We start from the raw sequence: 24,601 nt of genomic DNA, 5'->3' as shown, positions 1-24,601 counted from the left end.
CATGCATGCATTCAAGTCTGGGAGATGTTTTTCATTCTGCTGACTTCTCTTCAAATCTTCAGACCTGTATCCTGCATACGTCTCCCGGTCTAGTATGTGTAGAACATTGTGGGGAATAAGAAGAATTTTAAGACATGGTCCATGACCTCAAGGAAGTCAAGTTAGAGATCAGTTAATCAATGCATTTTCATATCTTTCCAAGTGGGTTCACGGAGGTTGGTTTGGGATGGTTTTTCCAATGATGGCAGGGTTCCCCATAGGGGGAAACACCTGCCTGCAAGGGGCTGCCTTCCAGATGACATTAACATTCATCCATTCATTCATGTTGAGTCCGCTCAAGACCTCAAGACGCATAAACACACCCAACCGTGGAGACACAGCTTTTCCTTTTCTTCTTTGTTATTGAGCAGCTTCGGTTTCCCTGTAGTTTCCTTAACTTTGTTTCTTCATGAAAGCACAGCAGGTACCACCATTTTAACTCCATTCCTGGCTGAGATCCTCTTTTGTAAACATTCTCTTAAAGTTAAAAAGAAAACTACTCATCTTTTTCCAACAATGAGAAAAGTGCAATTTGTTCTTTTCTGTTTTGTTTAAAACATCAAAAACACACAGCCAGGGCCTCTTAAATGCAAATGCCCTCTTCACCTCCCCTTAGATTTCTGAGTTCCTTGAGACTACCCAACAGTTCCTGTTTCTCGAAATCTTTCCTCTCTTCTCTCTTCCCCTGACTGAGAAATTCTACCATCTTGCTCTTTAGAAATCAATGCTGAAACATGTGGATGCTTTGTTCACCCCATGGGGTCTTTAGCTCTGGGGTGCTGGGCATTTATTATCCCTAGTAGAAACTGACGTCATCTGATTTTGTTGATCTACAGGCATAGAGAGGACTGGGAAGGGGTTATGCATACCATTATGACTTGAGACAGATATAAACATTCTATGTACAGATTTTAGCAAGAACAACATATTTCTAGTTACACTGGAATTCTCTGACTCAAAGCAAAGATACAGTCAGTTTGATAAGCTACTTTTCTTTGAATATTCTATATTCCAGCACTCTTGTAGTGCTAGAAAGGGATGGAATTAAAGGGAATACAAGGAAAGAGCAGGTGTTTTACCTGGCAAAGCCAACGCCTCTGCTGACTCCATTAGCATCTCTTAGTATCCTTGTGGAAATGACATGTCCAAATGGTTTCAGCATAGTCTCAAGCTCCTGTTCATCCATAGAAATGGGGAGATTTGAGATATATAGGTTTGTTGGGTCTTGCTCTTGTTGCTAAGGGAAAAAAGAAACACATGCAGTAAGTTCTGAATATTGAGAAACATTGCAGAAATTTATACATTTTGCTTACACTGCCATCTAGATTCCAATCTCTAGCATGCTCTTGGAAGTTCTTTCAGTAAGGGTGGTATTTCTTTTCACTGAATTCCTTCTTGCCAGAATGCTTCTCATAGAAGCAATGCCATCAGTGAAAATCAAACTTTCTGTCTAGCCTTCCTTAGAAAAGTCTAATAAACTTTTATTGCAGTTGAACTAAGGTAGGTATGTATATTCTATGACCATAACTAGCGGTTCTATTACCACTCTAACTACTGTCACCACTAGTTACTAATGTTGCATTTAGTGAGTGTTCATAACATGCTAGGCATTGCTTTAAACACTTGATATACATTATTTCATTCAATATTTCCAGTACATATAATTGTTACTACTTTACAGTGGACAAAATTGATCCCTAACTTGGTCTAAGTTATACAGCTCTTAAGTGTCAAAGCCAGGGCAAAAACCTGGGGGTATCACCAAAGTCCATGGGCTTCCCTGTCTTGCTATAGTGCCTTCCACTGCACCAATGGGGAGAAAAGAAGTGTGGTCCTAGGACAGCATTTATCATCAGCCTCAGCATCAATGGGGAACTTTCTAGAAATGCAAATTCTTAGGCCCCACCTTGGAATCAGAAACTTGAGGGTGGGCCAAGTGATCTGTCTTTTGACAAGCCCTCCAGGTGAGTTTGATGACCGCTCAAGTTTGGCAATCACTTCCATAGACCACAGTTAAATATTTATATGTGAATGAGATTATGAAGCAGTAGTGCTTAAATAAGCTTTGCTTAATAGAATGGGAAATCAAACAACTGCTAGCGTTATTTCTAAGTGTGTGAATATCTTCCATTTCACACAATGAATTAATAAGTTGGAACTTAGTTGTACGCATGTCTCAAAATAAAGCACAGACAAAAGCCTGACATGATTGATCATTAATATCAAAATAGATCCCATATTTAAATGAACTATTATATTTTAACCAACACAACAACTTTAACTTCAAGAAGAAACATGATTAAATTGGAAAAAGCAACTCTGAAGTCTATAGGAAATGACATTATATAATAGTAAAATATCTTTTGTGCAGAGATGATATATTCTGTAGCAAATTTGAGGTTTTAAGCAAAACGAAAAATACAATAAACAAAATTCCAAATATTATTACAGATCAAGAAATAGTTTTGGCATGAAACTAAGCTCCATTACTTTTAATAACTCTAAATATTCAGACAGGCCATAATATTTTTATTAAGCTTTGAGATGAATAAGATCTATTATTAGGTTCTTTTTGAAACATAGTTTAGTTTTCAAACTTTTTGATCACCATGAAAAACAGTGCAAATAAACAGGTAATCAATCAGGAAAAGATAACAGCTTTAGTATTTGGGAATAGTGTATATGTAGAAACTGTACAACTGTAGTCTCTCTCTCACACACACACACAGACATACACACACACACAGACACACACACATACACACACACACACACACACACACACACACCCTGCTAATTAATGGCATGATCCTAGAGAGAAAACAGAGATGATATTATTTTTTTCCTAAGTGGACATGATCCCCCCGCCCAACTGCTGGGGTGATGAAAAAAGAAAAAAAAACCTAAAAGAAAAAAAAAAGTGGTGTTTCAGATACATAATAACAAACCTATGTATATATGACTTTTGACTTTTTATTATTTTACTACTCATCCTTTAATTTTAATCTTCACATCATCATTCCAAAGGTAGCTAGGCAAATATCATCATACTTATTGGATAATGAGGAAATGGAGGCATGAAAAATTCATCATCTCACCCGAAGACAATCCAATAATTAGTGACAGGGTTCAAATTAAATTTAGTCAGATTTTCTATCTTCCATCTCAGTGTATTTTTCCAGTAGGCCAATGTTTCCAAAGCTTCAATCATTCACATATCATCTTAGAAAATTTGCCAGCCATGTACTATAAGTTTATTTACTTAAAGGTTTTCTTTTGTATTAATTAATTTTTATTTATTTTGGCTATGTTGGGTCTTTGTTGCTGCATGCAGGTTTTCTCTAGTTGCAGCGAGTGGGGGCTACTCTTCGTTGTGGTGTATGGGCTTCTCAATGTGGTGGCTTCTCTTGTTGCGGAGCATGGGCTGTAGGTGGGTGGGCTTCAGTAGTTGTGGTGTGTGGGCTCTAGAGCACAGGATCAGTAGTTCTGCTGAGTACATGGGCTTAGTTGCTCCATGGCACGTGGGATCTTCCCAGACCAGTGATCTAACTGTGTCCCCTGCACTGGCAGGCGGATTTTTAACCACTGTGCCACCAGGGAGGTCCTTAAAAGTTTTCTTTAAATCAAAATATCTTTGGGCTTAAGTAAATCCATTGAAAAAGATAACAGTATGTTGCTACCATAGCTAAAAAGCCAGTATCACTTGGCATAAGTAGGTTACTATCAAAATTGGCAACAAATTCACATGATTAAATTATATTGGATACTGTTTGTTCACAGAAGATTGTGACCCTGGTGGTTGACTCTCTCTTAGTAACAAATGAGATTCGTAATTAAGAGAGGTATTAAGCACACTAGGACCAGACAGAGTCTTTTTCCTGTGAAGAATCAGCATTGAGAAAGAGTTGAGAGAAGAAAAACTTTCCTATGATGTGATTTCTGGAGCTTATACCCTAGATCAACTCAAGTTCCAGTGGGAGTTCCTGCTTAACCCAGAGAGTGGGCTGCAGAACATGGCAGTCCCATGAATGGGTTGGCATTTGCCCAACATTCTGTATACCTTCATCCTTAATGAGGCTAAACAACCATAAGCAACTAATCCCACTAGTGAAGCATAGTGTACAGATCTAAGTAGCAGTACACCAGTGTATCCTGATTCAAATCCATTTCCAAATTCCGCAAGTATAGAATGCACTGCAACTTCTCAAAATGGTGTGTAATTAACATACGGAGCTTAATACACAAGAGATTGCCCGGTAGCTATTTTCTGAATCCAAATTCAAACAGCAAGGCCAACTCCTTAATCTGTATTCACAGAGAAAGTACAGAATTGGAGAGTGTCATTCCTTAATTTGTATTTACAGGAAGAATACAGTGTTTGGGCAGTGTTATTCATTAAGTAATTCTCTCCTTTGAAATACAATATAAGTCTTGAACATATTTGTTGATGACAATAGAATTTAATTTCTGCATAGAATGAACTTTAAAATAATATATGCATTTATATTTTTATTTTCAGTTTTATATTTATGTACCACATTTATGTAAATAGATGGGCTCTTTCAAAAGGTTCTTTGGCACTATGAACCTAAAAGAATGTGCCTTTTAAATCTGCAGAAAAATAACTCATGTGATACCTGCAATCTAGAATCTTCTTGAAATCTTTTTGTTTTTTAACTTAAATTTTCATGATCATTTAGCTCCAGAATGCACCTAAAGGAGCATCTTGTCCAATCTGATATTTAAAAGATGGGAAAAACAAAAATGAAAACAAGCTAAAATAGTGCTTATGACTTACTCAAGGCCACTCAGCTAAATAGTAACAGGCTAGAGATAGAACACATATCCTTTCATACCTGATCCAATGTTCTTCCCAGTTCTTAACACTGCCTTTCCTCCTAAACATCAATGAATAACAGATGGCAAATTGTGGTTCAAAGGAATATTTGCACATACAAGAATAAATATCTCTGAATCCCTTATTTTATTCACTTTTGCTTATTCATGAAGTAGCTTTAGTTACAGAGGTAAGGCTACAAAAAAAAAGGATTCCTAGCCTTAGTCAGCATTTCACACATCATCAACTGAGTGAATACTCTGCAGTGTATGCTAGTCTGTAAAAGTATATGACTACAATTCATACATCTATTACATTTAATTGACCATCTCACCATAAGTAACTCCTCCATTTTGCTCTGTTTCTGTATCTTTTCATCTGTATGGGGATTTCTTGATTTACTGTTTAGTTTTGTCAAAAGATTGTGAAAAAATTAGAATGGTACCCTCTCCATCGTTAATGGGAGCAGAGACCTTGTCATTTTACGTAAGAATATAAAAATTCTTTTTCCTGAAATGACTTCATTTTTCTCAGATTTTTAGTGTTAGGTTTATTGGTACTCATTTGCTTTATTACAGTTGAAGACAATGTCAGAACATTTCAAGGAAGCTTAGCAAATGAATACAAATGGAGGGCAAAATTATTGCTCATATATAGATCAAAGGTTATGTCTGGGGCTGTGTTTTTTGGATACACATTATGACTATTATATATACATGATTCTGGAAAAGGTAACTACCTTTGAAGAAGATTTCAACACTCAATCTGACAACACTCATGCTTGATGAAATTATATTTAAATATTCAGGAAGTAGTTATTGGCATTAGGAATTTTAGAGCAATGTTTCTCAAGCCACCTGTGGTGGGGACCATTTTTATTTCCAATCTGTCACAAACCAACATTTGCAAAATATTTACATTTTTCAAAGTTAATAGAAAAAATTAAGAGACATACAAAATGCAAGTTGCAATTTTTTATTACTACATTAAACAAACCAAAATTACATTTGGATTAAATGTCATGCTAATGTGAACTTGTTATAAAAGGTTTTAAATGCTTACTCTCTATTTCTGTATGTATTTCCTTGTGAACAAGTACCATTTGGTGGACCAAATTTTAACACTGTTTTAGGGGACTAGTTCCTATTTTTTTCCACGATAATATATTACACTATGGGTCTTTCTAAGTTATTAGTTTTTGCCTACTTTACATACTATCAAGTTTTTATTAAATCACAAAATTATGTGTAATCAATTTACAGTCACTTTTAACTGTTAGGTGGACAAAGCTGTCTCAAGATGAATTGTCCTGAGCAGTGGTGACAAAATATCCTGAAATATCCTGAAGATGTTTGTAAAAACTCTAAAGCAACCTCGTGACTGTAATACTTTAAAAACAAATTGAAGGGGATGTTCATATAGACTGAAGATAATAATATTTCCTTACATGCAGCAGAGTTTTACAGTACTTAAGGTGTTTCAGGGACATTTATTTTATTTTGTATGGCCCTTTATAATAACTCTAGGCAGTAGATAGGGCAAGAGTTATAAACCCCCCCTCTACCAATGAGAAGATTGGTTCTAAGATCTTAAGAGGGATACAAAAATCCCATGGCGAGTAAGTGAATAAATGACATCAGAAGTGATATTTTTTGACTCTTGACCCTTTCTACTACAGTACGCCAACTCTGGGGATTGCCTATAAATACTGCTAGTCCATGGATATCACCAGTAGAAAGAAAAATCAATGGGGAGACAAAAGCACAATTGTTTTTTAATGGGATAGCCTATTTTAAATGCTGTAGCAATTTAAAAATTAATAATAAAAAAATAAATAAATAATAAACAATAATAAAAATGAAATGTTTTACTTCTCCCCCAAAACAGAAGCAGGGAGTTGGAGCCTCCTGCATTAATAAGCTACCCTAAAGGCATCGGAGGTTTTAGAATTAGTTGAACACTAACTTTGTACACAGATGCTCTTACTCTTCTAGTAACATCATCAGCAAGCTCGCTGCATGACTCTAGGAGTTACAGCTCCTCTAGGTGAGATCTGGAGGAAGCTGGCCATTCTGGACATACTTGCTTTAGTACCACACATGTGTGTGGTGATTAATTTTATTTGCCACCTGGACTGAGCCACAGGATGCTCAGGATGCTGGTCAAGCATTATACTGGATCTACCTGTGAGGGTGTTTCCTGGATGACTTTAACATTTAAACTCATCCATTGACTGAGTAAAATAGATTGCCCTCTCTAATGTGAGTGGGCCTCATCCAGTCAGTTGAAGATCTGAAAAAGGCTGATCCTCCCCTGAGTTAAACTTGACGGCCTTCAAGCTGGGGCATTGTTTCTTTCCTGCCTTTGGACTCAAACTGAAACACTGGTTCTTCTTTGGTCTCTAGTTTGCTGACCTCAGATCTTGGGACTTGTCAGCCTGCATAATCTGGCAGATTCCAGGAAATAAAGCTCTTCATATACACACACACACACACACACACACACACACACACACACACACACACCCCTTACTGGTTGTTTCTCTGGAGAACCCTAACTAATATAGTGTGTTAATTTTTTTCAAATCTGTTTTGCCATAAATATATAAGGGCATATGCTCAGCTCTGACCTTCACAGTTGGACCTCTGTGTTCCCTAGCTACAAAGTCACGGACTTGGACCGGGTAAAGAGGGAGAGCCAGAGCCTTCCCTTATGATGGGGGCTCTAGAAGCATTCATTTGAGGTAATACATTAAAGACCATTAGAGGGAAAATAAAGAAAGACTGCCAAGAGGTAGGCTTTCACCCCTAAATGGTGCCCAACAAGTGTGTCCTCTGTCTTACTGGCTAAGCAATGAAGGGGGTGCCCTCTGTTTTCAACTGTCTTCTCCCTCCGCTAAAAGCAAGAAGGTGATTTCTCTTCCCCTGATTTCACATACTGATGGAGTCAGAGGAGAGCCTCTACCAGTTTTTCCTCCCACGGCACCAATAAGAACAATTTCCCCAAAATAATAACCAATAAGAACAACTTCCCTAAGGAACACATGTTTTAAAAGAAGGATTTCATTGTTTCAGATTCCACGTAAGCACAGCATTGGCAACTGGCATTCTCATCCCCAAGTTTAATCGGGGAGGGTGCGGTTAATTCTGTATAACACACTCAGCAAAGAAAGAGAAACTGTTTCTAGTGCTCAGGACAACCTGAACACTGGGTTGTGTATGTTATTCTTTAAGGCAGGGCTGGCTTAAAGCAGCCCTTGGGTTGAGATGAGCAGTGAAGTGTTATGAGCCCCTTGAGTCTCCATGACTGAATTAGAGTTACCTGTGGTCCTGGGCCAGGTGGCCAGGTGGGATCCTGGCTCTCCTTGACTTCTCCCTCCATATGACCTCATGAGCTCAGCCCAGTATCACCTGATGGGATGGTTTCTCCTGTGAGAAAATGCTAAATTAACATTTTACAATATTGAGAGCTCTCTATAGTTTTATCGTAATGTACTGCTATATCACAAAGACATATGGTTTTGTACTCAGGGTCCTGATGGTCAAAAGTGTGAACAGGAAACAAAACTATAGAGAAACAAACTCAATATTGTAAACAAATCTCATCCCCTTTCCTCAGTCTCATTCACCTCTCTGAAGGGGGTCTCCCTGCCATGAGCTCTGGGATACAAAGTTGTCACTTGGTTCGTTGACAATGACCATAATTCTCCCTCAGACAACTGGAATTCTGGAAACGGCATGAACATGGCCATACATTTGCTATGGCACCCTATTAACTTCTTCTGGAATAATCATCACAACACATACAAAGACAGAACAGATGCAAACCATTTCCGTGTCTTCTGCCCAGAATATGACAGCATAGACTTGCTGAGGCTCACAGGCATATTGGGAACACACACAAATGTGTCACTGAGCGAGGTATAAAGATATTAGGGACAAAGAATTCCACTCAAGGGCAACCATTCCCATTGTGTTCTATGTCAATGATACCCCAGAGCCCAGCACCAATGGTAGCTCCTGGAGTTGTGCAATAGAACTTGGGTGGCAAACACTATGTCCCTTGAGAGTAGGACAGCCTGATAAAATATAGGACATCCTGTTAAATTTGAATTTCTGTGTGAAACCACAAGAAATTTTTTAGTATAAGTGTAATAGCGAAGAACAAATCAGACTCCATATTGGATCTGTTTCTTTTACTTTGACCTTTGTATGCTATTGCTTTTGCTACAAGTTAAAAATGTTACCTGTAGCCTGATATATACAGGATAGTCCATTCTTAAGGTTCTGACCTTTAAAGTTATAATACTTTCCATTCATACAGAGATAAAAAGTTGCAGAACAGAGAATTACCTTTGTTTTACTGGAGGTTTACAGGAATATCATGACCAGATCAACTTTAATAGCAGCAAGAGCAAAAGATTCCGGCACCAAGAAGTTTGCAACAACCAACCACACCCTCTCCCCTTTTAGTATAAAAGAAGCCCGAACTCTAACTCAGGGATGGTTTTTTGGACACAAGTGCACCGTCTTCTCAGTCCTCTGACTTTCCAAATAAAGTCACTATTCTTTGCTCCAACAACTCATCTCGATTTATTGGCCTGTCCTGAGGTGAGCAGTACAAGCTTGGGCTTGGTAACATAAGTATGTCCCAAATATTGCACGGGACATAGTCGTACTAAAATATTCATTGCTACATAGGATTAATATTATTATCAAGTCATATAACTTACTTGTTGTTATATAGGACTCATTATTAGCACTGTATGGCACAATATTATCTAATATTTATTTTAAGCTTACTGTGTGCCACACACAAGGCTTTAAAATTATTTAAATTCATTATGGGTCTATTCCTTAAAACAGCCCTTGAGATAGATATGGTTAATGTCCTTATTTTACATGTGACAAAGCTGAGGTTATAAGAAGATATGCAATCGTCCGAGGTCACACAGCTGTTAAATCCAATGAGAATTCAAATCCCGATCTATTTGATTCGGAGACCTGAGATTTCAACATAACACAGTGTGTTTAATGGCTGGCTCACAACTTTTTCTGATAGATCAAGGGGAAGGAGCCAACAGTGGCTGGATTCCTACAGGTGTTCAGCGTGTAAACCTACTTGGAAGCACAATTCACCTTTCGAAGAATGGAAATCCCTTCATCCTACTGAGGGAATGAGTTCACAAAAGACCCAAAGTTAAGTTTTGTTTTCAAGGCTGGCACAATAAAAATTTCTCAAGTTGCTAAGAAAAACACACCTGGCTAGTTATCCTCTAACCTCTATTACATATGGATACATTTAAAACGTATATGATGCATACACAGAAAGTGAAAAATTACAGCTTTATACATGAAGTTGCATTGCTGTTTTGCTTAAACCCACTTTTATTCCTAAATTGTCCAATGTCAATTTCACAGGAAACTGGCTTTGTAAAGCCATGTATATTTCACGTGGAATAGGGAAAGAGGACACAGTCAGCTCTACACCAGCAACATTTTTTAGAAAACAAATTCAGCTATACATTTAAATCCTGTCAGTCTAAGTGAAGGATGGCATATCCTAGGTTTATTTAATCCTAGCCTTTCTGAAAAGAGCTGGAAAAGGCTGCAGAACATGTGGTGGCCTACAATCCTTAACATTAGCTTGGAGAAAATGTATGTGTGTGTGTGTTTGTGCATGTGTGTTTGATTACCACCATGAAAACTGATCTATCAATGCAGGAATGAAGCAGGTGGGAGAAGGAAGCCAACTGGGTGCTACCAGTTTGCTCCACTTCTTGCATTTCTGGTATTAACATCATGACCTTGGTAGAGAAATAGCAAACAAGAGGTGCACAGTAGGTTGTAGATGTTCAAATGAGATAAACCACTTTACCTTTGAAAAGCATAACTTCCATCATCAATGCCAGCTTTTATTTGGCATATATATTAATTGCGATTTTCTTAAAACTCACCAGTAGGAAAGAGATGAGTTTTATTCTTAATGTGACTCAACATCGAGTTAAATTATGTCACCAGGACTTCCTGGAAGACAGACGAGAAAAGCATGCATGCATCTCCATTTTCCCCCAGTTCTGTTTACAGGAGTCCTGGGCTCTTTGCCAGCACACCTGAGCAACTGGCGGCCCACAGGGTCACAATACCGATCCCAGTCAAAGCCACTTGTGGATTTACATATCTTGACTCAAGCTACTTTACTAAATGGATCATCCTCTTATTTTTTATACTACTGACCATTCATTCACTCACTCATCAAACATTTAATCCTCTAGTATATACCAGCCACTGAGCTAAATCCTGACAACAGAGACATGATGGGCCATGATTCTCACCTGCCACAGAGAGTTCGGCCTCGTGGCTAGTTTACAGCTAAATTTCACCAATAAAAGCTATTTCTCATTAGCAAACACATTAGTGCAGGCAAGGATGTAGACATCTGCCTCCTATGCTCTTACTGTCCATAACTTGATTCTATTTTCTTCAGTGTGGTGATTAGACAGTCTAAATTATTTCTAAATGGTGTCTCAGCTATGTTATGAACACAAAAATTAATTCTTGAAATATATAACCCCCTAGGCTATATTAAGCCTTAAGACAACCAAAATTTTCAATGTGGGTCCAACTATTTATATATTTCAATTTTAACAAAAAGAAAAACAAATTTATTTATAAACCTCCAGAAAATGTTGGGTAGGAATAATCTGTAAAAGATAGTGACATGGTGACTCTGGCATTTACCAGTTCTATGACATTAACTAGCTATCATTTCTCAGCAAATTTCCTGAACTGTAAAGGGGAAATAATACTAATTACTTCAGAGTTCTTACGAGAATTGAATGACACAATATACTAAAAATTTAGTGGAGTTCCAGACACATAGAAGAAGCTCAGTAACTCATTATCCTTTCTATAATTATGAGTAATTATAGAAATAAAGAAATTTAGGACATTGTAGAAGGACAGTTACTAACTAAATTAAGTCATGTTCATAAAAGAGCAATTGTTGCTATTTATTTATTTTAGAGTTTTTAATGTGGACCATTTTTAAAGTCTTTATTGAATTTGTTACAATATTGCTTCTGTTTTATGTTTTTGTGTTTTTTTGGCCCCGAGGCATATGGGATCTTAGCTCCCTGACCAGGGATCGAACCTGCACCTCCTACATTGTATGGCCAAGTCTTAACCACTGGACTGCCAGGGAAGTCCTGATTATTGCTATTTAGAATCTGTCCCATTGCATTCCTCATAGGTGCAAACTTACTAGATACTATATTAAATTACATGGAGGTGGACATATTAAACTGACGATAAGATCCTTAAAATGTGGCCATTGGATCAGCAAGGAGAATCTAGAAATATATTGCAGGAGGGAAATCTAGAAATATATTGCAGAGCACTGTTCCTGTCATTTATGAGCTAAAAAGATTAATGATTTATTACTAGGCTCATTAATCAAAACTGTGGCTGTTTTTTTTTTTTGTAAGGAGCAATCCCATGGTTGAAGTCAATTAGCCCACCAAAGCTATTACACCAAAGAAGTTGCAGTGTTATTCAGACTTCCCCAGGAGTATTTAGAGTATAAAATAAATGCTATTATTCAGAAGATACCAAATTGCTAAGCTCCTTAAATTCATACAATTGGGAACCTGCAGTACATTAACATGCTGAAACTCATTAAGCATCTTTTTCCCCCAGCTTTAGAGTCACTGGCATTCTCAGCACAGTTAAGAACAATAATGTGCTCCAGGCTTCCAAGGAGAAAGTGACTTGTGCTCCTCCAGCCCCACTTCAATGAATCACTGAGGCAGAACTGTCACCCACCCTTTGAGGCAGTGGCTGCTTCTGCTGGATGACCCTAACACCTGAATAGGACTGCAAAGTTAGCTCATACAGTGCGTACAAGAGGACAGAAAAGAGTAGCAAGTTTATGGCCACCATTTATCTTTACTTTCTCAGAGCTCTCTTTAAAACATTCTGGAATAAATATTCAAAATGTTAGGATTTAACCCATAAAATAAGAATCTATGAGACTCTTTTTTTAATTGAAGTATAGTTGATTTACAATGTTGTGTTAGTTTCAGGTGTAGAGCAAAGTGATTCAGATATATATAACGGTTAGGGTTAGGGATACACACACACACACACACACACACACACACACAAATATTCTTTTTCAGATTCTTTTCCTATGTAGGTTATTACAGAGTATTGAGTAGAGTCCCCTGTGCTATACAGTAGGTCATTATTGGTTATCTATTTTATATCTAGTAGTGTGTATCTGTTAATCCCAGACTCCCAATTTATCCCTCCCTCTTTCCCCTTTGTTAACCATAAGTTTGTTTTCTGTGTCTGTGGGTCTATTTCTGTTTTGGATATAAGTTCATTTGCATCATTTTCTTTTAGATTCCACATATAAACAGTATCATATGATACTTGTCTTTCTTTGACTGGCTTACTTCACTTAGTATGATCATCTCTAGGCCCATCTATGTTGCTGCAAATGGCATGATTTCATTCTTTTCTATGGCTGAGTAATACTCCATTGCTCTACTGCATATACGTACCACATCTTCCTTATCCATTCATCCGTTGATGGACATTTTGGTTGCTTCCATGAAACTCTTCTTATGTAAGTGATTAACTAAATAAATGAGGCATCTTTAAAGTAGGATGCAAACTAAAACTGTGGAAGGAATGTTGGAATTACAAAATCACTACTTAGGGGGCTTCCCTGGTGGCGCGGTGGTTGGGAGTCCGCCTGCCGATTCAGGGGACGCGGGTTCGTGCCCCGGTCCGGGAAGATCCCACATGCCGCGGAGCGGCTGGACCCGTGAGCCATGGCCGCTGAGCCTGCGCGTCCGGAGCCTGTGCTCCGCAACAGGAGAGGCCACAACAGTGAGAGGCCCGCGTACCGCAAAAAAAAACCCAAAATCACTACTTGGTAACAATAATAGTAACAACTGACTTACGCAAGAACGATCAGTGTATGTGTCAAAACATGTGAGTGAAAATTTGATGAGAACTAGGAACTGTACATAGTCCCAAAGAATTTTCCCCAAAAGGTTACTAATTACAAGAGGAAAATAGTAACTTTTCCATGGAGATACCTTGCTGACCACATCTTTTGGTCAGTCACATCACCAGCATGAAGCAGGTGGACATCAGGTCCCGCCCACCCCGCCCCCTGTGTGATGCACCAGAAGGACAGGACTGCTCTGTAGCCTTCCTTCTAATAGCGAAAAGTTGAACCCACTCATTGGAAAACATCGGACAGCCTCAAGCTGAGGGACATTCAATGTACAATAATTGGCCTTTAATCTTCAAAAATGAAGAAATGGGGGCTTCCCTGGTGGCGCAGTGGTTGGGAGTCCGCCTGCCGATTCAGGGGATGAGGGTTCGTGCCCCGGTCCGGGAAGATCCCACATGCCGCAGAGCGGCTGGGCCCGTGAGCCACGGCCGCTGAGCCTGCGCGTCCGGAGCCTGTGCTCCGCAACGGGAGAGGCTGCAACAGTGAGAGGCCCGCGTACTGAAAAAAAAAAAGAAGAAATGATGAAGAAATACTGAAGAAGTACGATAGGTTGAAGGACACTAAAGAGACGTGACAAGTCCATGTAGGGACTGATGCTGGATTGAATCCCAGCTCCTGCCCTGATAAAATGCTTGCTTATTATAAAGGACCTTAGTGGGACGTTAGATTAGACATTTTTAGTGTACTGAGGTTAATTTTCTGATTTTGATCATTTTACTGTGTATGAATGTTCTTGTCATTAGGAAGTACAACTGAAGTATTTAAGGATATCAGGGCATCACATCTGTAACTTTGTCTCAAATATTTTAGAATAATAATATTATTATGTATATATTTATAGAGAAAATGATAGAGCAAATGTGGAAAATGTTTAATATGTGGAAAATCTGGGTGGAAGGTGTTATGCGACTTTTGCAAATGTTTTTTTGGTAACTTTTAAATTATTTGAAAATGAAAGTTAAGCAGCTGTAAAAATAAAATAAACAAGCTATTAATCTTGATAGCTAAAATCCAAAAAAATAAATATCTATCATAAGTACTTCACCTTACAAAAGAAATATAAGACAGTATACACTCTTTGTCTTGCATTCAAACTACACTCCCTGAAGATAGAAAGAACAAAAAATGTAGAATTCAGCGTTTGTTTCCCCTAATACAATGTGATTCTTATAATTAACAACACCCTGTACAGTGCACATCTGTTTGGCTCACATGTATACTCCTAGCTCCTGGTCTCCAAGAAAAGGATTTTGTAAAATGTTTGCCTAGGTGATTGAACAGAGAGAATGAAGATGGAGATTCAAACTGGATCTCAAGAATCTAGAAACAATAGAGCATAAAAGAAGAGCTAGATAAAATCTCTTTCAAGGCAGACGTAATTCTTTGCCAACACCGCCATCTCTCCATGACCCTGGTAGGTTTCCTCGCCATAGTGTAGCCCACATATGCACCATCAGGACCCTTCCCTCATTCGCAGACACGAAGTCGATGCTGTTGAGAGTCTGTAACCTCAGACACAGCATGGGACAAGGCAGTGGTCACTGTAGATGAGTAATGCATGGATCACTGATTCTGAAATGAGGCAATGTTGCCCGTCAGGAGACGTCTGGCAATATCTGGAAACATTTTTATTTGCCACAACTGCAGTGAGGAAGCTGACATCGGTATCCCATCACACAGACGAAAGCCCTCCGCAACAAAGAATTGTCTGTGAAAGACAGTATCTGTCATGCCAAACTTGAGATACCCTGGTATCAACCCCTTTAAAGTGGAAAAAAAATTATATATATATGTGTGTGTGTGTGTGTGTGTGTGTGTGTGTGTGTGTGGTGTAAAAATACTGTCATTACGTATCTATCACTATATCATTCTATAGTTTATATAAATATACCTAATAGACTCCCAGTGTTGATTTGGTTATATTTATTAAGGAGAACTTAAATATGTGCAAACATTTAATCAATGAGGTATATTGATATACCTCCGTTTATAGCTCCAACTAGTAAACCAAGTGCACTTTAAAATTGCATAAAAGCAAAGTTGCATAACCACTACAATTAAAATATTAATGTGATATCATGGAGGATGTCATTTTGCCAAATCTAACTTGCCACTTGCCATATGAACATGCTACTGATTGCAGCAGGTATTTTTGAATTTCATGGGCTATGTTATTTTTGCCGTGCGACATTCTGATTCTCCCGTCAATTTCTCTATTTGAATTGCTATGAAACCTTCATCTGAGCACAGCTTGCCAGGCTAACTGCTTTCATTTGGCCTAAAAGCATCATTTACTTGTTACGTCTGCCTTGTTTTCTCCTCATTAGCCCCTGACAGTGACAGTAGGTCTCCTTGGCACCATGCGATTATAGACACAAACACAGACACAGGCAGTGACATCAGCTGGCCAACCAGATGACCTCAAATATGCTTTCATAATCATTTCAAAGATTATCATAGAATGGAAAGTCCCAAATTTATAAATTCTCATAGGAAAGTCAGGAAGACCTAAAAATATTTCCACAAACTCCAGTGAGAAAGATGCCAATATAATGAAACACCACCAGGGATTTCCAAGGCTGATCTAGTTTCAAATCCAGAAGCAGTTACATATTATATTACATATAAGTTTACGTGTATACACACACACGCACATGCACATGCAAACACACACACTCTATAATTCTGGACTAGTGAGTTCACTTCCTTGACTGTCTCCTCGCCATTTAAAAGAAGGATACTGCTATCACAGGCTATCACAGTAAGGGTTAAATGACACTTCATAGAGGTTAATATCTGTATCTTTTCCCCATCTAAGCTGCTGTACACACTCACTTGGTGCCTGCCTCTGTTTTCTTCTTAAGTAAATGAGAAACAAAATAAAATTAAGCACTTGAGGGAACAGGTAACTGGATCAATTTCAGAAGCTTACATTAAAGAATACACTAAATCAAAATGTATCTATTTACAGGTAATGGCATTTCACTTATCAGCTATTCAGTGAAAACTGCCTGCTTTAGCATAGAGGAAATCAGAAATCAAAGAAGACAGGCAGGAAGGGCAACTAGGACAGAAATCAAGGCTTTCTTTGATTGTTTTTCTTTCCCTCACTGTTTCCTTATGAACCTTTAAAAGAGTGGCAGATTAAGACCTACAACAGTTAAACAGATTAAGATTTACATAGAGAAAGGATTGGTGCATATCAGATTAACTGAAAAAAAATGACAAAATTCATAGAATTCAAAACATTTTCCAGGCAGGCAGAAAGGCCAAGTTCCTCAGCAGGAAAGCACTTCCTGTGCACAAGGAAAAGGGCCAGTGTGGCTGGGACACAGTGAGCCAGGAGACAGGGGCAGGAAATCACGCTGGAAAGGTAGGCAGGGCCCAGACCTCTGAGGGCACTGTAGCCCTGCTGGGTCTATGCATTGGGAACCAGGATTTTGTTCTTTTTTAATATTAGAGTATAGTTGATTTACAATGTTGTGTTAGTTTCTGCTGTGCAGCAAAGTGATTCAGTTAAACGTATACATATATCCACGCTTTTGTAGATTTTATTCCCATGTAGGTTATTACAGAATATTGAGTAGAATTAGAATTTTGTTCTTAATATGCAATGGGAAGGAACTGAAGTGTTCAAGTGGGGAAAAACATGATCTGATTTGTTGAGAAAATCAATTTGTTTCTAAGAGAATGGGGAGCTAAGACATAGGGGAGGGTTCCCATAGGCTGGGAAGCTTGTGCAGTAGATCATGAGAGTGATGGAGATCACAGTGGAGGTGGTGGAGAAAAGTGGACTTTAAAAACCCCATTTTTCAGGTACATTCTACATAGTTCCTCATGACTGGGAGATGAGGAATTTGAGAAGGGATTCAAGGGTTATGTCAGGGTTTTGATCTGTATCTTCACCCACACAGTTACTCATTATTGTAACAGAAGACATGGAGGACCAAATTTGAAGGGAAAAATCTAAAACTCTCTTTTGGATCCTTTAAGTTGATTTATCCATAAGACATTCAGGTTTGTGATCTGATAAGAGTAGCGATGATGTGTAAATGTAAACACTCAGGAACCCTGGAATATTCCAAATCCAGTCTTACAGGCCATCTTGGCCAAACACATTTATAGAGCTGAGCAGATGAGAAGCCTGTTCTCTTTGCAAGCAAAGGAATGCACACACTGGACCATAAATTCTACACCAGAACCAAGGCACCTGCATGATAACCATGTCCAAAGCAAGTTCACAGCGGGAAATTAGAGTCTCTCTTCTCCTAGTTCAATAGGTTATCTTTATGCAAATTCTCCAGACTCTTAATAAGAAGTACTTTTACAATGTACAAGTCCCCTTCAAGTTATCTGGTTGTAAAACCTTGAACTCAAAGCATGGTTTGCGGGTCAGCATCACTCGGGAACTTATTATAAATGGAGCATCTCAAGCCCCACCCCAAACCTGTTAAATCAGATGTGTATTTGAACAAGATCCCCAGGTAATTCATGTGTACAGAAGAATTTGAGATGCACTGTTTTAGAAGTTAAATCACTCTTGGTTTTAGGGAGGATTATCTGGCACACCTTTAGGTTCACAAGGTAAAATGAGGAAAAAAACTGGCACTGTTCTTACTCAAGCGATTAGCTGGCCCGCATTCAGTGAGGAATGCTGCCATTAAAAACAAAAGGTATGAACTACACTCCGCATCTTGTAATAACTTATAATGGAAAAGAATCTGAACACAGAATATATATATATATATATATATATATATATATATATATATATATGGATAACTGAATCACTTTGCTGCACACTTGAAACTAACACAACATTGTAAATGAACTATACTTCAATATAAATAAATAACAATAAAACACAAAGGGTATGTAAATATGTGTGCATGTGCTGACTTCGGGATGTATCCAAGATCCATTGCTGAATTTTTTAAAAGCTAGTTGAAGAACAACATGCAGGACAGGGTTGGAGATGATGCTCGGTGCTGGCAGTGCACACAGCATCCTTGGCCCATCTAATTAGCACACGACCGCGGTAGACACTCACAGGCACCATGGCCACTCCCAGGTAAGTTATGTGCAGGGTTTCTCTGCTCTGCCTTTTCCAGATCTGCAGAAGGATGCTAGTCCGGGCACAGGCACAAGCCAAGCTGCAGGGGAGTTTACAGTCTGGGGGCAAACGTCAAACAATGGGGTATGGACATTGACAATAAATGCTATAGCCCCCTCATCTGATGTGCATTGTGCTTGGGTCCTGGGAGGTATCCTAGCAACAAACAGGAGCTCCGACCGCCCACAGCCCAAATCTGCCTGTTAGAACATCCTTGTTGGACTTTCCTCCTGTCTCTATCTCATTTTCCCCACTCCTTAACTGCTGTTTTCCAGGATCACTTCCCAAATAAACTAAATACACTCAAATTCTTGCCTCAGGGTCTGCTTTGGGGGGGAAGAAAACTAATGCTATTTTTTAAAGTGTATGTAATACAGATAAGTGAAATACACAAGGATGTAGACTTGAACGCGTGTATGTGCATGGACAAAGATAAGAAGGTTTGGGCTTCCCTGGTGGCGCAGTGGTTGAGAGTCCGCCTGCCGATGCAGGGGACGCGGGTTCGTGCCCGGGACCGGGAAAACGCCACATGCCGCGGAGCAGCTGGGCCCGCGAGCCATGGCCGCTGAGCCTGCGTGTCCGGAGCCTGTGCTCCGCAACGGGAGAGGCCACAACAGTGAGATGCCCGTGTACCGCAAAAAAAAAAAAAAAAAAAAAGATAAGAACAAAAATGATAATGTGTGTCTCTGGGGCAGATGTTCGAGAATTTTATCCCAGATATTTCTGTATTATCATTATTTTACATTGAATGTTATTTTTTTAACTAAAGGAAAAATATTTTTAAATCAGAAAAGGAGATCTTTTTTAAAAAAATTGAAGAATAGTTATTAACAATGTATGTTTCTGGTGTACAGCAAAGTGAACATATATATATATATATTTGTTATATATATGTTTGTTTTCTATGTGAGTCTATTTCTGTTTTGTAAATAAGCTCTTTTGTATCATTTTTTTCAGATTCCACATATAAGTGATATCATGCGATATTTGTCTTTCTCTGAGAAGAGGACATCTTTTCCTCTCTATACTAAAGACAGGGCAGAAAACATCGGTGTACACAAAATTACATAATAAGAACTGTCAGTCATGATTGTTCTCCCTGGCTTCCATTTTCCACAAGAATCTAACTGAGTATGACAATGGGTCCCTTCCAAAAGGGTGACTCTTCATGATTTTTTTTTCCCCTGAGACATGCAAAATGCTTATGGCAATATCCCAAGTCAGGGATCCAGAAAAGTCACAGGGCATAATGAAGAGATGTGAACAGGATATCATCAACTGGCCCTGCCATTAAATCATTTTTCTGCTTCTCCTCCTTCATTCTGAAGCCTGCACTACTAAATTCCCCGAGTGTCATGTCCTGTGTTCATGAGGTGAGTGAGAAGATTATAAGAGTTCAAGCCCCACATTTCTCTGCAGTCCTAATAGGTCAACAGCCCCATTCCTGTACACAAATTGTGTGCGTTGTACAAAAATGTTAAAAGATTTTTAAAAATCAGCAATTTGGTAGTTCCGATTTAAAAGCTACCAACCCATAGAGATACCCAAAAAACTGGAGCTCATGATTTTATCATCAGTTTCATTTTCATGCTAGTAACTGACAATTCATATTTTAGCGATACTTGGTGTGAGGAGAGGGGCAGAGGATACAGGAAAAGAGGAAATGTGATTATTACAGAGATGAACACATAAGCCTAATGCAACACAGAGCTGAGGAGAAGATCCCCGACTGGAAGTGAAGAGAAAGTGTGTGGCAAAAGCTGAACAAAAACTACAATAATATCAAAAGAACAGAGTGAAGGACGAGCAGCAGGTACCAGGGGTGATGATGGCTGCCTTTCATCAAGCATGTGCTGTGTGTTAAGCCCTGTCCCGCATTGTCTCCAACACTTATATTTAGCCTTCAAGGTGGATCTTATTGTCACCACTAGTTTGTAGATGAGTAAACAGTGGATAAAGGACGGGTCTAAAACCACACAGCCACCAGAGTCAAGGTTTAAACCCAGGCTGGTGACTCCAGAGCCCAGGCTCTTTAAAAACACCAGACTACCACCAATGACACAACTGTACCACCCCAAATCCAAAAATATATGTGTGTTAAAATCAAATGCTGTGTCTGAAATTAAAAGAATAATGTGTTATAGATGTGAGATATAGATATATAGACACACACATACATACATATATTATATACATATAGTAACTTCTTGAGTTATTATACCAGCCATAAAAGTGATTTACCAAGAGAGAAACAAATTAGAATATACATACTGACCCAGACTCTGTCAACAAAGCTTCGGCAAAACCAGAATCAATGAGGATAACATGGGGCAAATAAATAAAATAATAAAAAAGGAACGTGTAGGTATACTTTTTGACCTGCTACTATCAGAGTACTTCAAAGCAAAACTGGAAACAACTAAATTTCCTGCACAATGGAAAAGTTTAATTTACAATGTTTCCATAAAATGGGGAATCTTGTGGTTATTAAAATGGATTTTTGTAGAAAGTTCTGATAAAAGAAAGTATCAATGTTATCAAGCTATATGGGGAAAGTAGGAAAAAAGCCATGTTGGCACATAACATATTTGCACAAAAAAGGACTAGAAGGAAATACATTCACTTTCTAATGATGGTTACCCGGTGGCACCCTGAATATAATTTCCTTCTTCTTTTTTCTGACTTATCCATGATTTCAAAATTTTTATATAGAAAGGATAAGATTTGTTACATTATCAAAATAATAAACTTAATATAGATTCACAGCTAAATTTGTTTTGGTTTTTAGAAAGTCATCGACAAGTCTTTGCTTTTCAAGAATAGTGCAATAAGCAAATATTTTGGTCCAGTTATCTCTGCCCAGGTATCTTAACTCCAGCAGCGGTGTGACTATATCTAGAGGATACATTTCCAGAAGTAGGATTTCTATATCAAAATAAATATTAATTATGTTCTAGGTACTCCATAAAATTTGTACCAATTTTTACAACTGCCGAGAGTGTATATAAGTTCCATTTTCCTTATACGTCTACTATAGTAGTGTGACCCATCTGTTTAATCTTTGCCAATTTATTTGCTAAATTTAGGGGCCACTTATGCCTTCTGTCCTTACAGTCATTGAAATTCAAACTTTATATTTTGGGATCTTTTTTTTTTTTTTTACTTCCTAGGAATAATAAGGCAGAACAAAAGATGAAAAAGCATCAAAGGGTAACAGACTGCTTTGGGATTTGTGCAGGACAAATGAGCATGCATGGAAGCAGCGTGCACAAATGTGATAAGGCAATTTGATGCACCAAGTTGAATGGCCCCTTCATCAAACACGTACAACGCCCCAGCAGGTAGTCTACCCCCAAAAGAAATGATCTGCTACTAGAAAACTGGACCCGTGGTTTCACCTCTGACCTTAAGATTGGTTATTCATCTCTCAGTTACCAAGACTATGACTAAAGCTAATAATAGAAACAGCCATTTGATGGGCAGCGAGGATTGGGGCAGTTGCACATTGAGCATCCAGGGGAATTCTCTAAGGGAAGATGCTGTCAACACAGATCACTTGTGAATGTGCTTAGTCACATGATTGGAAGAGCATAAGCACTGACTCCAGGGAAGTAATAGCAGGTACACTTTCAACTTTGGAAAGATCTGCTTGGTTTAGGCTTAGGTGGAAATTTTGGTAGAGTTGTAAAAAGATGCAGTATGACATACAGAGTAAAGAGCACAGAATTTGAGTTACAACGCTCATTTTACTACTTGACCAGTTGCTTAGTTTCTCTGAATCTCACTTTTCTTGGACATAGATGGAGCTCACTATGCCATTATCACAGGGCTGCTAGGCAAATAAGGTGAGAACATTTATGAAACATCCAGCACATGGTTTCACTTGACTGCAGGACATCGTTTCACAATTCACAGAGGACAGTGAAGTCACTTTCTAGAAAATATTCTTCAAACCAAAGTTTCAAAACAAAACAATAATTGGGCAGAAGTTGGGTTGGGGGGGGAACAACACAGAGGAATGAAATGATCTTCAAGAAGTACTACTCTTACTTTTTCCCGAAAAATTAAAACAGTTCTCAATCATCTAGCTGATAAAATGACACTAGTTCCCTTTGTGCTCTCTAACATGGAAAACAGACAGCACGCTCCCCAAATAATCAGACTTAGGCCCAGGAAGGAAGATTTGCCTCAAGGCCTGTAACTGCTGTTATCTTTATCTTCATCATGGGCCAAGTTTCAAAAAGAGCCCATTCAGCGTTACCCCCATTTCTTCTGAGCTATCATCTGAGTGCACGTATGCATGCCTGCGTGCATGTGCATGCCTAAATGTCTAAACTTACTTACTTACTAACCCTAATCCTAACTTTCAACAACCTAATTCTACCTTGCATGTTAAGAAAATAATTAATTCTACCTTCCATGTGAAATGAAAGTAAAATAATTAAAGTTACTTACTATATATACCTGATCTTTGTGCTTCTAGGGAGAAGAGAGCTGAATATTCACTCTCGCTTAAATCTTGTGTTCCCTCCCCTACGTGCAATCCCCACCAGGCTATCTTATCAAGTCTCAGGAGTTTAAATTCCACCTCTAAGCCATCTCTCCAATTCTGTCCTTTCCTTTCATCTCCAGACTTGTGTGCCCAACTGCCTGTACTCAGCATTTCCGCCTGCACATCCCACAGCCACTGCCCCCCACCACAAATCACCCCTTCCCAGTCTTCTCCATCTTGTAAATGGTAACTCTTCAGTGGCTCAGGTCATAAAACTTGAAGTCATCCTGGACCCTTCTCTTTCTTTTCCCTTCTGCATTCAGTCATTAAATCCTGTTAATCCTGCCTTCAAAATCATTCAGAATTCATAGACTTCTTCTCACCTCTGTGTGTGAAGCCCAGTGTCCAGCCCAGGGGCATCTCTCTCCTGGGTTATTGTAACAGCCTCCTCATTGGTCTCCCTACTTCCACACTTGCCCAAATATAGAACCTTCTCAACTCAGCCCATCGGCAGATTGAGATATCCTTGCAAAGCTGTAAATGTGGTCAGGTCATGGTCCTGCTCAAAATTGAAATGGTTTCCTATCTCACGGAGAATAAAAGCAAATCCCCATAGAATGATCTACAACTCCTCCCCACTGTTTCCTCTTCTTTGCTCTCTCTCTGCTCAGCTCACTCAGCTTCCTTGCTGTTCCTCAAACACCACAGGCATGATTCTGACTCAGGGCTTCTGCACTTGCCGTTCCTTCTGCTTAGAATCATCTTTTCCCAGAAAATCACATAGATTTCTTCCTCTACTCCTTCACATCTCTGTACAATATCACCTTCTCAGAGAGGCCACCCCTTACAACACTGTTTAGAATTGCACACACCTGCCTTTACTTCCCCCCCTTTCCATGCCTTGTCTTTCTCCAGAACAACATGGTTCCCTCTCCCCCATGAAACCGCAGGTTTTGTAGAGCAGGATATTGTTTACCTTGTTCATTCATGTGGTTCCAGCTCCTAGAAGACATCCTAGCACACAGTAGGTGCTCAGTAAATGTTTGTTGAAAGAAAGAGTAGATTTTTAGCAAAGTTTTGGAGCATTGGC

At 38.8% G+C, this 24,601-nt stretch overlaps 1 protein-coding gene across 8 annotated transcripts in view; it reads right to left on the bottom strand.

Moving 5' to 3' along the window:
- Nucleotides 1-24,601, bottom strand: part of RBMS3 (RNA binding motif single stranded interacting protein 3) — a 716,964-nt gene that overhangs the window by 240,178 nt on the left and 452,185 nt on the right. For all 8 annotated transcript variants that reach the window (XM_030764126.2, XM_030764120.2, XM_089918953.1 and 5 more), the window contains exon 5: nucleotides 1,119-1,276. In XM_030764126.2, the coding sequence (XP_030619986.1) occupies nucleotides 1,119-1,276 (158 nt within the window). The remainder of the gene's footprint in view (nucleotides 1-1,118; nucleotides 1,277-24,601) is intronic.

Source organism: Delphinapterus leucas, chromosome 10, assembly GCF_059928025.1.
Source record: "Delphinapterus leucas isolate spDelLeu-1000000601 "Yukka" chromosome 10, BTC_Dleu_Yukka2, whole genome shotgun sequence".
Taxonomy (NCBI): domain Eukaryota; kingdom Metazoa; phylum Chordata; class Mammalia; order Artiodactyla; family Monodontidae; genus Delphinapterus; species Delphinapterus leucas.
Note: the sequence above shows the minus strand (reverse complement) of the source record. Positions and strands in the feature narration are given on the sequence as shown.